The 14,156-nt window shown below is 36.7% G+C and overlaps 1 protein-coding gene across 1 annotated transcript in view; it reads left to right on the forward strand.

The window, feature by feature from the left end:
- Nucleotides 1-14,156, forward strand: part of LOC124229026 (membrane-spanning 4-domains subfamily A member 4A-like) — a 33,802-nt gene that overhangs the window by 18,489 nt on the left and 1,157 nt on the right. Inside the window, exons 2-6 of the mRNA XM_046644152.1 lie at nt 3,812-3,971; nt 5,049-5,186; nt 8,317-8,373; nt 9,520-9,678; nt 13,159-13,260. Of these exons, the coding sequence (XP_046500108.1) occupies nt 3,828-3,971; nt 5,049-5,186; nt 8,317-8,373; nt 9,520-9,678; nt 13,159-13,260 (600 nt within the window). The 5' untranslated portion in view covers nt 3,812-3,827. The remainder of the gene's footprint in view (nt 1-3,811; nt 3,972-5,048; nt 5,187-8,316; nt 8,374-9,519; nt 9,679-13,158; nt 13,261-14,156) is intronic.

The following is a 14,156-nucleotide window of genomic DNA, read 5'->3' on the forward strand; positions in this document are numbered from 1 at the left end:
GTTTTTGCAACAATGTAAATGTGCTTAAGGCTATACACTGACACACAACCTAAGTGCCCATCAACTGATAATTGGATAAAGAAGATATGGTCTATATATAAAATGGAATGCTACTCAGCCATAAAAAAGAATAAAATCGTCCCATTCACAGCAACATGGATGGACCTTGAGGGTATTATGTGAAGTGAAATAAACCAGATAGAGAAAGACAATCTCTGTATGACTCCACTCATATGTGGAAGTTAAACATGCAGACAAAGAGAACAGATTAGTGGCTACCAGGGAAAAGGGGAGGTGGGGGGTGGGCACAAAGGGTGAAGTGACTGAGAAATAATAATGTACAACTGAAATTTCACAAAGTTGTAGACTATCATACTCTCAATAAAAATTTTTAAAAAATGTAAATTAAAAAAGGTAAATTGTAGACTGTGAATATTATACCACAAAAAAAGTGACCAACCTCAATATATTTAGTGGGACTCAGCCTTTTCTTTAAATAAAAGCTCCTGGGATTGTTGCAAGGTATTGGTTAGTGCCCACAGTTCTGGAAAAGTTGATGCTGACAATTTTTCCAGTGTTCTCATTGCTTTTACAGAGGAGTAGATTTTCAGGTGCCCTCGCTCAGCAATTCTGGAGGTGCTTTACCCTTATTTTTGCTTTCTCTTTGTCTAACCTATTTTCTGCTCATTTGGTCTCCTTTCTGGCATTTTTGCATTATGGATTACATTTATTATTTTAATTATCATTCATTTGTTTTCTCGTAACATTTTCCTTTCTTTATTGAAAAATTGCACAACTTGCTTCCTTTCTTTATTGGTAGCTCTTGATTGTTTTCATTCTTACTCGAAATCTGAAGTCACTCCCTTCACCCATCTCCCAAAGAACACAAGGAATTTAGAAGCCAACTTTCATCATTCCAATCCCAAATTTTGCTTTTTGGGGATCTGGTATTTTATGTTTTGTCCTCTTGTTTAACCTAATACATTAGATATTGTTGTTCTCATTTTGCACAAACAATGTGTGTACATGCAAGTTCACCAGTTTCTTTGCTTATCATTCCTTCTTCTATCGTGGAACATCCTTCTGGGTTTCATATGCCTTACTTTAGAAGCACATCATTTAGAAGTTCTGTTCAGCAAATGTCTGTGCTGGTAAACTCTGTCAGGTGTTTATTAACTGAAAATGTCTTCATTTTACCCTTGATCTTGAAGTACGGTTTGGGTGCAGAACAAAATCTAGGTTTATAGTTGTTTCAAACATAGTTTTCTGTGGTTTTCTGGCTTGCATTATTACCACTCTAATTGCCATTACTTTGTGTGTGACCTGAGTTTTCTTTTCTACTACTTTGAAGATCATCTTTGTTCTTTGCTATCTTTCGATTCACTATACTGCGTTTCAATATAGATCCGTTAAAGATACAGTTTGGTGTATGTTATATGACCTGTACCTGTGGGTTTAAGTATTTCATCAAAGAAAATATATAGTTTGTTGTCATTCCATATGTTGCCAATTTTACCTATCCTCCATTTATTATTTTCTCTCTTTCTAGTCCTCTAATTATACGTATTCTAGAAGTTTTAATTCTTCACTTCTAATTTTTTAACCTGTATTCTATTATGACCATTTCCTTGTCTCTCTATATGGCTTCTGGGTGATTTCTTCAGATTTGCCTTCCAGTTCACTAATTCTCTTTTCAGTTGTTCTTTGCTATTTCACACTTGACCAGCTTTGTTTAAATATCAACATCATCTTTATTCACACCTGAAATTAGTCATGTCGCTTTTTGCTGTTTATCTATGCTTTCTCGCTTTTGTGATTCCATTTATACTTGAATATTTTATCCATATTTACTACATATTCTGTATTTGATTATGCTAATATCTGATGCATTTGGTGTTTCTCCTCAATACATCTCATGGTATCTTTGTTTTTGTGCATTTGGTGATCTGTGACTGTGATGATATATTCAGATGATCTTAATCTGTGGAATCTTGGAGATTTATGCCAAGAATACCTGCTTCCTTCATTGTGAACTCCAGTGTAAGACTTATTCAGAGACAGATGGCTTTGTACAATATGGGCTTTTTGGTGTGATTTCTCTTTTCTTCCTGCCCTTTACTTCTCAGAACTATACTTGTGCAGAGAGTTACAGCTATCAACTGGCGCGTTCACTCTCAGGATTATAAACAATAATATATGTTTCCTACCTCAATGAGCCTCTTGTATTTGAGAAGTGTACGCTGAAAATCTGTGGCCATAGGGTCCTGTTTCTTTGACACTCTCTCCACATTTCCCCAGAATTCATCCTCGTGAATCTTGGTGGTTTCCACAGTGATTTCACCTGTGTTATGGAGATTTTAGTTGTTTCCTAGTTTCAAAGTGGAGTTCCAAATTTCTTTCTCCATATTGATATTGGAAATTTTCTAGAACAGAAGAAGAAACATTGACTTTTTTGGTTACATCCTCTTCTTTACTTCTTGATCTTAACTATTTCGTCTCTTTCACATTTGCATTGCTTATGAATTATTCATTATACTTTTCTATATTCTTATTTTTTTAAGTTTTACTGATTTACTATTTAGTACTTTACATTCTACTGCTTTCCAGAACTCAGAATGTATATTTAACCAAAATTAAATTAATATTTTAAATGATTGATATTTTATTTTAATTTGAACATTTTCTCTATCTATCTTTGAAACTGACTCATTTTTTACTGATTTTCATCAGTTTTATTGCTAGATAACTAATAATGTAGTGCCCTTGACCATCTGAATATAAACATAGGTTAGTAATCCTTTCCAGAAATTCTGAATTCTTTTCCAATACACAGAAAATTTGTGCTGCTAGAACATTCTTTTACTTTGTGCTACCAACATTGCACACATCTCTAATCTTGAGAATTTACCAAGCACCAATGAAAGCATAAATGGTATCAGAATTGATTGTGGCTTTGCAGAGTCATAACCAGTTTGACTTCCCACAAAATTCATGGAAGTGAGCCACGCAAGATCTGAATATGGACTCAGATGAGTAGATAAAAATGTTCATGTGACTTTAACCTATCTCCACATAACCTGATTGGGGTTACTGTATTGGGAGAAAAAGTGGCATAAGAGTATCATGGTTGTGCTTTGAGTCTCAGAAAGATAATTTTTTATGTCTTTGCATTGACAAGTCAGGATTTAAAGCATTTTAATGGGACAAGAGATTTAAATTCCTGGTGCCAGGGAATTGATTCAGAATCATAACTTCCATCCCCAAAGTCCAGAGTTTATAGAGTATAATCCAAGATTACACAAATTGTATTTAGTAAAGATGAAGATGGAGAAAGTTTCCAGCTCTGAGAGCCCTCTGAGTCAGTGTTCTGATAAGAAAAGGAAGACTACAAAATACATTAAATTGGAATGCAGGTGATTCTGTACACTTTGTTGCTACTATAAATTTTCTTTCAAAGGGGAAATGGCTATACTCAAGGGAATATGTATTAATATGGATAGAGATAAAATCTGAGTGCAGACTTGATGCATGAACTGGAAGACATTTCCCGAATTTGCGGGGCCCAGCCTATTCATCTCAATTTTATCCATATTTCTATCTCTCCAATACTTTCTAGCATCTTGATGTCACAAGGCATTTATCACTCTCTCTTTCTCTCTTTCTCTCCTTGTTCTACTTTCTCAGCTAGACTACAAAATAATGACATTTGCGAAGATGTTCTAATAGCTCTTATAATAAAGTAAGGGCATGTAGACCAGAGGTTGTTCTATCATTTCCATGACCTCATCTTAAATTACATTTCTTATTGTAGCACCTTTTCTGCTGCCATGACAACCATGCAAAGGATGGAGCAGACCATGCCAGGGGCTGGTCCTAATGTGTACCAGCTGGGACAGGTTGCTGATCGGAACGCATATCTGTGGAAAGGGATGTCAGAGAAGTTCTTGAAGGGGGAACCCAAAGTCCTTGGGGTAAGTCAGTTGAGGATCTGAGAGAAGACACATCATGTTTTAGAAACACAATAGATCAAACATAAAACAAATACTCTGTCCCAATAGCCTCATAATACATCAGGCAGCCCTAAGAACATCAGAATTTGGTGTTCAGGCCCTTTCATTTGAAAAATGATTCAACATTTTATTGCATCTTGCTCTGATTTAGTTGAGTTAAAATAGAGTGACTTCATATGTACTGTGAGGTTGTGGGTCATCCATGATAACTATACTTAACTTCAGCATGGAAGAGTGGAAAAAGAAAAGGACACATGTACACTAGCTGGTGTCCCAGCCACAGACCTTCCTGATGGTTGATGGACCCATATTGTTACTTTCTCTTTGGGGAATTTTCTTAGCCTTCTTCTATCCTCTGTGCATTGCTGTCTGGAGTCTCAGGTGGATGTGCCTAGAGGAAATAGACCATTTAAAGAAACACAGGTTAGTGAATGTGGGAGGACAGTGAACACAGAGGTTTATCTCTAGTCCAAGCTTTAAATCAATGAGGCAAAGTCATTAAGACACCTTGGATCGTTTTGAGTGCCAAGGGGTACTATGTTACAACTTCTCTATTTTAGACCCTGAATCAAGACCCCTGAATCCTCAGGCCCCAGACCCCAAGAAAATGGCATATTGCTATTCTCTTTGTCTTCCCTTATACATACTCTCCTTCCTTAGATTACTTCTCCTTGCTGGAATATTTGCTTCTTAATTTCTGGATCACTTCTTTCTGAGCATGTGCAAAGGAAAGTAACAGTTTTGGTAGGAGTAGCATTATATCTAGGTATCACAAAACACCTCTGGGTAGGTCCTGGTACGCTCCTGTTTTTACTTTGAAATTCCTGAGGCAATTGGGATAGATATACCAAGGCATAGTTTTAGTAAATTAATATATCCACAATTCTTTATATGAAAAAAATGACAAGAAAATATCAAGAAGACCATCTGACTATTTCAAATGTTAGAGAATAAGGATAACTTAGTGGTGGAAAGGGGATGGCTTGGGCTCTGTTTTTGTGGTAGATAATCAGGTTTTACTTTCTTCTTTGTTTCTAGGTTGTGCAGATCGTGATTGCCCTGGTGAACCTCGGCTTGGGAATAATAATGATTAGTGTTTGGCTCTCATTTACTGAATTTTATTATGACCGTCCCATATCAGTGTACTCAGGGTACACAATTTGGGGATCGGTGATGGTGAGCAGAATACCGCTGGATATAGTTGGAGACAGTATAACATAGTTGTTAATATCCTGTGTTTTGGAATCATATCGTAACCCTATCTTGTAGTTCTTTAACTTTGAGAAAGATCTCTAACCTCTTTTGACTCAATTTTCTCATGTTTAAAGTGGTAATAATAATATAAAACTCATAGAAAGCTAGGCAGACTAAATATTTAATGTATATCAGGTAGGATATATTACAGCAACATGTACCAAAAAGTCCAAACTGTAATCTGTAATGGATTAAACATTGAAAACGTTGATTATTTCACAACAAGAAGCCTGGTGGCTAGTCAGGGTTGGTTAATTCAGGAGTTACCTCATTGAGGTAACCTCATTGAGGACTGCTGGCATATCATATCAGATATGTTGGCACATGTCATTGTTCATAAATGTTTTATAATGCATAAATGTTTTCTATTCCCAAGCCAACTATGGGCAAAGGTCATGAATTTCCCACTATTTGCTTGGACTAATCGAGATTCACCTCTATGGCTGGGAAGGGTTCATTGAAGCTCTTGGGAGACTGAACAAAATGAGGATTTTGTTAGCAAGGAAGAAAAGGGGGCATGGCTGGTATGCAGGACATTTGTAGTCAACTATCAGACCTTAGCAAGAGGTTAGCTTAGCAAATGCAAGTGCTGTTAGCTAAATTTTTTCTCATAACTTTAATATCAATAACTATAATTAAAACTGAACTAAAATTTAAGAAATATTAAAAATTTCCCCCTGAACAAAATGCAGAGTTTCTCTGCAAATTGAGAGTGTAAATAGAATATAAAGTATCAAGTTTTACCTACTGACAAGAGGAAAATGCATGTATAAACTGGGTTTGTGTTAGAATCAGGGAACCTATTCAAGTCTGCAGAATTTCTATTTATCTACAAAGTTGAGAATGAGATCGTTTAGAGTCTAAAGCCTATAATGAGCTGGTTTTATGTGCCTCCTCACCTGTTTATAGAAAAAATTCAAGCTCTGAAGAACAGTAAATACTGTTCTCCTTCTGGGCAGTTGTGCAATGCTTTGTTTATCTCATCATACTGATGTCAATCATAGCTTTTATTAAACTCGTACTATGATCTAGGCACTCTGCTAAGTGCTTTATATTTGCAATTCCATCTCAAAAAAAATCATCCCAAACTTCTGAGAAAGGATTTGTCATTGTCCTCATTTTAAGGTTAAAAAAATTGCAACTTAGAGAGATTAAGTAACTTGCCCAAGATCGCACAATTTTATGGTATGGCAATCAGGGCTCAAATAGAGCCAGTCTATTTCCAGTATTTCATTCATCTGACCACTCTAGTTTTCTGCTTCCCCTTTCATTTCTTTTTCAAGACCACATTGGAAACCAGTTTTCATAATTTACACCTTTACACATGTTCAGTAGATTACCAGGAACTGCAGGAGCTGTGTTTGTCAATTGAGGCATCACTCGGACTCTTGTAGGTATCCCACTAGAGGAGGCTTTGTTAACTGGGGAAACATTATTTTTCTGCTACCTTCAGGTGTTCTTTCAACCTTCTTTGAGAAATCTCACCTGTGATGTGTCTTTTTTTTCTCCCTTATGTGGACAAGAACAAACACCAAGAAAGAGTCACAAATTTCTCTTCTATCTGGCTCTTTACCCTCCAGTAGATCTAAATCTCCTGTATCAGTATTATATAAAATTATCCCCTTATTAGTCTATTTGTTCAAGTTTTATTTTGTGTACTTTTAGAACATCATAATCTTTTCTTTCTATATATCTTTCACATTCCTTGTTAAGTTTTTTCTCTCAGAAGCCTTATATATTTTTTGCTATGGTAAATGAAATTATCTTATGAAATTCTATATTCAAACACACATATATTTATAATGTGTATACATAATTTCTGTATATAATTATGTTCCCATGTGCCTAACTGTATTTTCCTATTTATGGTAGTTTTTAGTTGATAACCTTGGATGTTTTCAGTATAAGATATTCATATTTAACAGTAATTTTAACCATTTGCTTCAATTTTTTTATATAATCATTTTGGTTAATATACTAAGAATAGTGATACATAATAGTCTCCATCTTTATCTTGATTTGACTTTATGAGATGGCCCCAGTGTTTCCCATTAAACATGGTAACGACTTTAGACTGAGATAGATGTTCTATCATGTTATGGAAAATGCAACACTTCATATTTTATAAATAATGTTTAAGTCAATAATAATGTTGAATGCTATGAAATGTCTTATCAAGACTATAAACATAAATGGCAATTAGCATGTGAGTTTTCTCCTTAAATAGTTAATTTCATAAATTATAATAATATTTCAATATTAAAATAACTTGACATTTTAAGAAATACTCCATATGTTTATGATTCAGTTCATATAATACGACGGATTATTCTCCCTGTTCTTTTTTTCCAGAGGAGATTTAGTTTACATTAATCATCTCTATGTCTTGGTATTTTGAAATCAGTTGAAGAAATTTATCAAGCTGTTTCATTAGATCAATCCTCTTTTGTATTAAGATAGAATTTTTGAAACATCTGAAATTAAATTTGGAAAGCAAACCCAGAAACTGAAACCGTTAAGAAAGTCTAAGGCAGCGAGACCAATTGAGTTGACTCCAGTCATTTTACCTAAGTGAAAATAATTACCCAATTGATGGTGTCAAATGAAATTGTATATTCTTATCATCATCTAATATAGAATTTAAAATTTTTCTTTGCTGCAATTTTCTTTACAACTTTGAATAGTCAGTTTAAAATGAAAACAATCATTAGGGTTTTTTCTTTTGTAATACCTTATTAAATTTTGGCACCATATTAGAGGTACTTCATATTAGGAACTGAGGATCTTCCTTTATATTTCAATCCCCTCAGATTAAATACCATCACAGTTAGACACTTTCTGAAAGGCTTGACAAATTCTCCTGTGACTCCATTTGGTACAATTTCTCTGTTGTTTTGGGGAAAAGGGTACCATTATTTACAAACTTTTGTGTCTCTTCCAATGTAATTAGTCTGTTTAGCATATTTATCACATTTTGGGACAAGTTTTGGTATGTTATGCCTTCAAATATTTGTATAACATTTTTTACCTGTATTTTTCTCCTTGTTATTAGTTTATTATTTCAGGGTCCTTGTCAATTGTAGCAGGAACTAGAACTACAAGAGATGTGGTGAGTAGCATTTCTTGGTTTCTGTCCCAAAGGAAGAAAGATTAACCTCCTATGTATTCTGCCAGAAGAGAAAACAAATTTTGTGTGTTTTTAAAAATCAGAAGAGATTCTAAGTTTTACCTAGTTGGATTGGTCTTTCAAAAATTGGAATAAAAAATTGGCTGATAATAGAATTACTGACATGAGAAGGTATAGTTTGGGAAGGCAGTTGCTGAGAGAATCTTTATGGAAATACAGAGAATTCCTGAAAGAACCGTCAAATGGATGGGTCATACAAACCTACAACTTGAGATCCAGCCCCTCATGACAGTGGCACCAAGTGTTGGTGTGGCATCATATTTATTGTCTTGGATGAAAGTTTGTATTCCAACTGTAGGCAGAGAGGATTTTGATTCAGTTTGCCACCAAAGAAATTCACAATAAGGCTGTTAAATAAGAAGCAGGAAATTTAAAACAATAAAAGGCAAAAGCCTAGATCTCAACAAATGTTTCTGCTAGGTAAAACCACATTGGAGCTTTCTCCACTCAAAGGATAATGAATATCAAAGTATGGAGATGATCAATATGGCTTTTCCAAATCTGACCTCTATTTGCCTCCCTAGCATCTCCTCTAGGTATAACCATTAAAATCTACCTCATGTGACAGCCATACAACGCCTCTCATACTTTCCTGAGGAATTTTGGTTCTTATTAAAAGCCACCAAAACTTGTCTGAGAAAGAGAACGTAGGAAAAGGAATACACAGCAAAGGGAGATAATACGCAAAAGGCATGGAGGCATGAGAGGCAAGTGGAATTTAGAAAATAAGTCAGGCACCTGAAACAGTACATGGTAGGAGATGCACACAGACAGGACTGTCCAGCTAAAGTGTAAAGGATATTGAAAACCCAGCTAAGGAGATTGGAGCTGATTTCATGTGCCCATGGGAGTCATCTGAAGGATTTAAGTGTGGGAATAACAGGATGATATTTGTGTTTTGGCAGGAGATTAGAGTTGAAACTACCATAAAGACAGAGACAAAGTTAGGAGACGATTGCAATAATCAAGATGGAAAAGATGGTTGGACACGAAGTGATGGGTGTAAAGTGATTGATGAAGATATAATGGAAGATGTTGCTGGATTAATTGATTTTCCTTCCTTTCTAGGTCCAAGGTAGCCTAGGACTAAACATCACCAGCTCTGTGTTAGCTGCATCAGGGATCATAATCACTGTGATCAGCATGAGTGTTTTTTCATCTCGTTACTATTACTGTCACAACAATCAGAAGCCAATGAATTGTTCCATGCTTGTAAATGTTTTAATGGTTAGTGCTTCCTCTTTTCATGGGATACTGTGGTGGAAGCAAGGCACAGGAGCCCTGGGTCTGGCAAAAGTAACCATCAGTATTCCCTAATTGATGAATCACTTTGAAAAGTTAGAAGTGATTGAGACATAGGGCGATCTTTTATTTAGGAATCAGGCCCACATCTCATCTCTCTCTGTGTTCCTTCTGTAAATGTAATAAGGGAAAGTAGGAAGAAAGCTTATAGTTGAAGAACACTCACTCTGTAATAACTAACGTGCTAAGCATTTTGCATAAGTTTTCCCATTTAATTTCAAAACACTGGTAAGTATGTCCTGTTATCCATTCTAAAACTGGAGCCCAGATGTCAGCCTCTATATGTCCCAGGGAGCCCTGATGGAGCCTGATACCGTTGCCTGCATCATGTCTCTAATCATGCATATATGTCTCTAATAATAAAGGAAAATTGTCTTGAACATTATCCGACAAGTAGCGATTAACCCAGTACCCCTCCCAACATCTCTGGATGTGCTTGAAACATTAAGCACTTTGGCCTCAACTTCCAGCTCTTAGAAAATTCTAAATCTTTAATCTGTGTTTTACTACTTTTCTGTACCACTTCCACTCATCCTGGTATTATCCTAATCGCTTTATTTTCCAATTTACCACTTACACAAGATTTTGTAGGTGGTAAAACATCTAGAAGTTTTGGGTAAGTGCAGGAAAGAAGAGTTATTGCTGCACCCATAGCAGACTAAAATGCAATGAAATCTTTAATATTAAAAAGTCTATTAGCCATTCTCAACATCACTAAGTTTTCCGTTATCTCCCCTCCATTTGAACTTCCACCCTTTCACTGTGCTGCTTAGTTCTTGCTCTCATTGTCTTCTTTCCTCACCTAAATTTAGAAACAGCATTCTCCCTAATTTCTTATGCAGATCAGTTGCACGAACTTTTCTTCATTCCTGGCTAATCCTAGGTGAGTCTTGATTGTTATATATTCACCCAAAAATAACCCCTTCAGTGTCTTTGCTAAAATAATCTACTCCCCTTGAGATTTCTATCACTTTTTACAGCAAAAATTTTATTTATTACCACTCACTCAAAATCAGAAGAGAGTTTCTTCAGAGAATGTAAAACTTTTTTCAAGTTCTCTCAGTTAGATATTGACAAAAGTAAGATCAGATTCTGTAACTTCCTGCCTCTAATACTCCTATTATTTAATATTTTTCATGTAGTTATGCTTAAGAAGAATCTGACATCCACTTTTGGAAGTTCTCTCCACTCATAGGCTTTAAGGGCACAATGACAGGGACACAATCTACAATTGACCATCCTCATAGGGCTGGTATTGTGGGCACGGGACCTGTAAGGTCACTCAGGGCTTTGTAGATAGAAGAGGTCTACACTTGGTTTACTGCTGTGCTGTTGCTGTCTTGAAGTTCTTAATACCTTTTCACGAGAGGGCCTGTAAATGCTGTAGCCAGTCCTGCCTTCATCTCAATTACCTTCTCCCAAAGACCATCACAAATTCCTATTCTGTGAGCATTTTTTCCGCCTGCCCTTATAGCAGAGTGCATCCATAAGGGCTTCCTCGGATCTGGAGCATCAGGTCTATTTCTACCTGGGCACTTGCACAGTCAGTCCAGAGGTCTATGTGCCCACACTTTATGCCCAGCCCCAGAGTTGACACTCTGGAAGACGTAAGAAGGAGACCAGGCCCCCACCTTCAGGAAGCTCCAGTGTTTCTGAGAAGAAAAGATAGAAATATAGGAAAGCAGTTAGAAGTTGACAAGGCCCAAGGGCTTACTTTTGTACTTACTTAAATATAAAAAGAGTTAGAAAGAGGTGAGCTCTTTGTAGGAAATATAGACAGTGCACACTACTTGGAATCATTAGGCAGAACCAAATGAAGTTGCCAATGATCAACTCTACTTGATCTAGAAATATAGTAGTTTCATCTAGCTCAAAGCATATATATTATACGTATTTTTTCTATGTTTTGTTGGAAATCTAGCCTGACACCTGTTTTTGTAAATAAAGTTTTATTGAACAAAGCCACACTCATCTGTTTACATATTGTCCATGGCTGCTTTTGTACTGTAACAGCAGAGTTGAGTATTTGTGACCATATGGCCTGCAAAACCAAAAATATATGCTAGCTGGACCCTGATGGAAATTGTGTTAACTCCTGGTCTACCCTACTAGATGGAAAAATACTTGCGGTTAGGGAAACTCTCTGTTTTGTTTGATGCCCTATCATTAGTGGCTACAATTCCTGAAACATAAAGGCTACCGAATAGCTTGAAGAGGTGAGTAAATAGATTAAGAAACAATGAATGCAAGTATTCTCAAGGTTCACTTGAATCAGTGTCACTCATGTCCTGGGCTCTTGATCTACTGGCTCTTCCACAGCAGAGGTACTATCCCTATCCACAGAGAGAAAAAGAGAATATTTAGACCAAAGAATCCTAAGCATCAATTCAGGCATCCAATTCAGATATTTAGCAATAAGAGTACTGCCCAGTATTTCTCAAATCTGACCATGTGTTTTGGCTAAAAATTAGACCTAAAGTCTATTCTCTGTGGAAATGGATTAAAGACCAACTAACTTGGTATTCCTTGTTGTATTAGTTTCTTGTTGTTGCTTTAACAAGTTACTGCAAACCTAGTGATTTAAGACAACATAAATTTACTGTTTGACAGTTCTGAAGGTCAAAAGTTTGAAAGAGTCTCACTGGGCTAAAACAAAGAGTTGTTAGGGCTGTATTCCTCTCTAGAGGCTGTAAGGGAAAATCAGTTTCTCTGACTTTTGTGGTTTCTCGAGGCTGCCTACATTCCTGCCCCTGTTGTGCCATCCTCCATCTTCAAAGCAAGCAGTGCAACATCTTCAAGTCTCTCATGGACTTTGACTCTTTTACCTCCTGCTTCCACTTATAAGGCTTCCATAATTATTTTGGGCTTAACAAATAATCCAAGATAACCCCTTCATCTCGTGGTCATCTATTAACCTTGATTCCATCTGCAAACTTAATTCTCCTTTGCCATGTAACTTGACATATTCACAGATTCTAGGGAGCAGGATGTGGATCTCATTGCTCTATTATCTTCCTGCCTAAACTTATTACTCTGCCTCATTTACTAAGATATGAGGTCACATTATTGTGTCAGCTGTATGGAATTCCTAGTGTTTGAAAGAACTAAGTTGATTATTATCTTGACGATCTCTCCCCCCCTTAATAGCATTTTCACATTCTGTATCTATAGTAACACTGGAAAGCAGAGGATGGGGAAAAATGATTATTTTATTAGTGAAAAAATTGGGAGGAGAAGTGACATTCAGAAGGCTAAGAATTACATAAGTGTATGGCTGCAATTAGGAGCCAGTTTTTCTGACCTCTGCCTCATGCTGCATCTCTTTTGGTATTGTAATCTGTGGTCAATGATTTGGACTTGTCATCTTTATTCCTCACGTTTTCTTGTTATGAATATTTTTCTTAGGGTATGGATGGGGTGGTGCTCATTTTAAGTGTGCTGGAGTTCTGCATTGCGATGTTCCTCTCTGTGTTTGGATGCAAAATAACCTGTTGTAATCCTGGTCGGGTGAGTAGTGGGTTTCCCTTGAAGATACCTGCGTTCACTTTCTATTCTATGTAATAGATTACGCAAAGGTAGAGGCAAGAAACAATACACATTTATTCTCTCTCAGTTTCCACGGGTAAGAGTCTAGGCACAGCTTAGCTGGGTTCTCTGCTCAGGGTTTCTAAGGCTGTAATCAAGAAGTTGGCTGGGGCTGTGATCTCAGCTGAGGCCCCTGGTCCTCTTCCATGCTCACATGGCAGAATTTATTTCCTCTCGTCTGTGGAACTCACGACAACATCTACGTTGAGGCCTAAAGGAGAGCAAAAGTCTTTGGCACTTGAAGCCTCTTTTAAAGAGTTCACATGATTAGATCAAGTCTCTCCAGAATAATGTCCTTTTGGATGAGCCCAAGGTCAACTGATTAGTAACCTAACTCACAGGATTGATATCCCATCATATACACAGGTCCCACAAATACTCTAAGGAAGAGAATCATACAGGGGCATGGGTGACCAGGTGTCATTTTAGAATTCTGCCTACTACAATGGAGAAAGAAAAGCTATTTTTCTTCATCTTTATCCCTCAAAGGGCCTCAACTCTTACTCCACATCAGGATACTTAACAATGAAGAGGTCTGTAGACAGTGCCAGATTCTAATCCATTGCCCCAATTACAGCCTTCCCTGGGCTGATGAAGAAGTCAGGGTTTCACACTTCTCTGTCAGTGTATGCATACAAGCCGATTCTCTTACCCTGAGACCTGCAGCAGATCTTCTTGACTGCTGAGCAGAAAGGATGACACCTGGAGAGGATTGGGAAATGGGAGGACACAAGAGTCCAAGAGGCTTTAGGAAGAATAAAATAAGGATATCTTCCAAAAATTGAGGGTTCCAGGGTGAGAAATGAATATTAAAAGCC

This window comes from Equus quagga, chromosome 17 (genome assembly GCF_021613505.1).
Source record: "Equus quagga isolate Etosha38 chromosome 17, UCLA_HA_Equagga_1.0, whole genome shotgun sequence".
Classification (NCBI taxonomy): domain Eukaryota; kingdom Metazoa; phylum Chordata; class Mammalia; order Perissodactyla; family Equidae; genus Equus; species Equus quagga.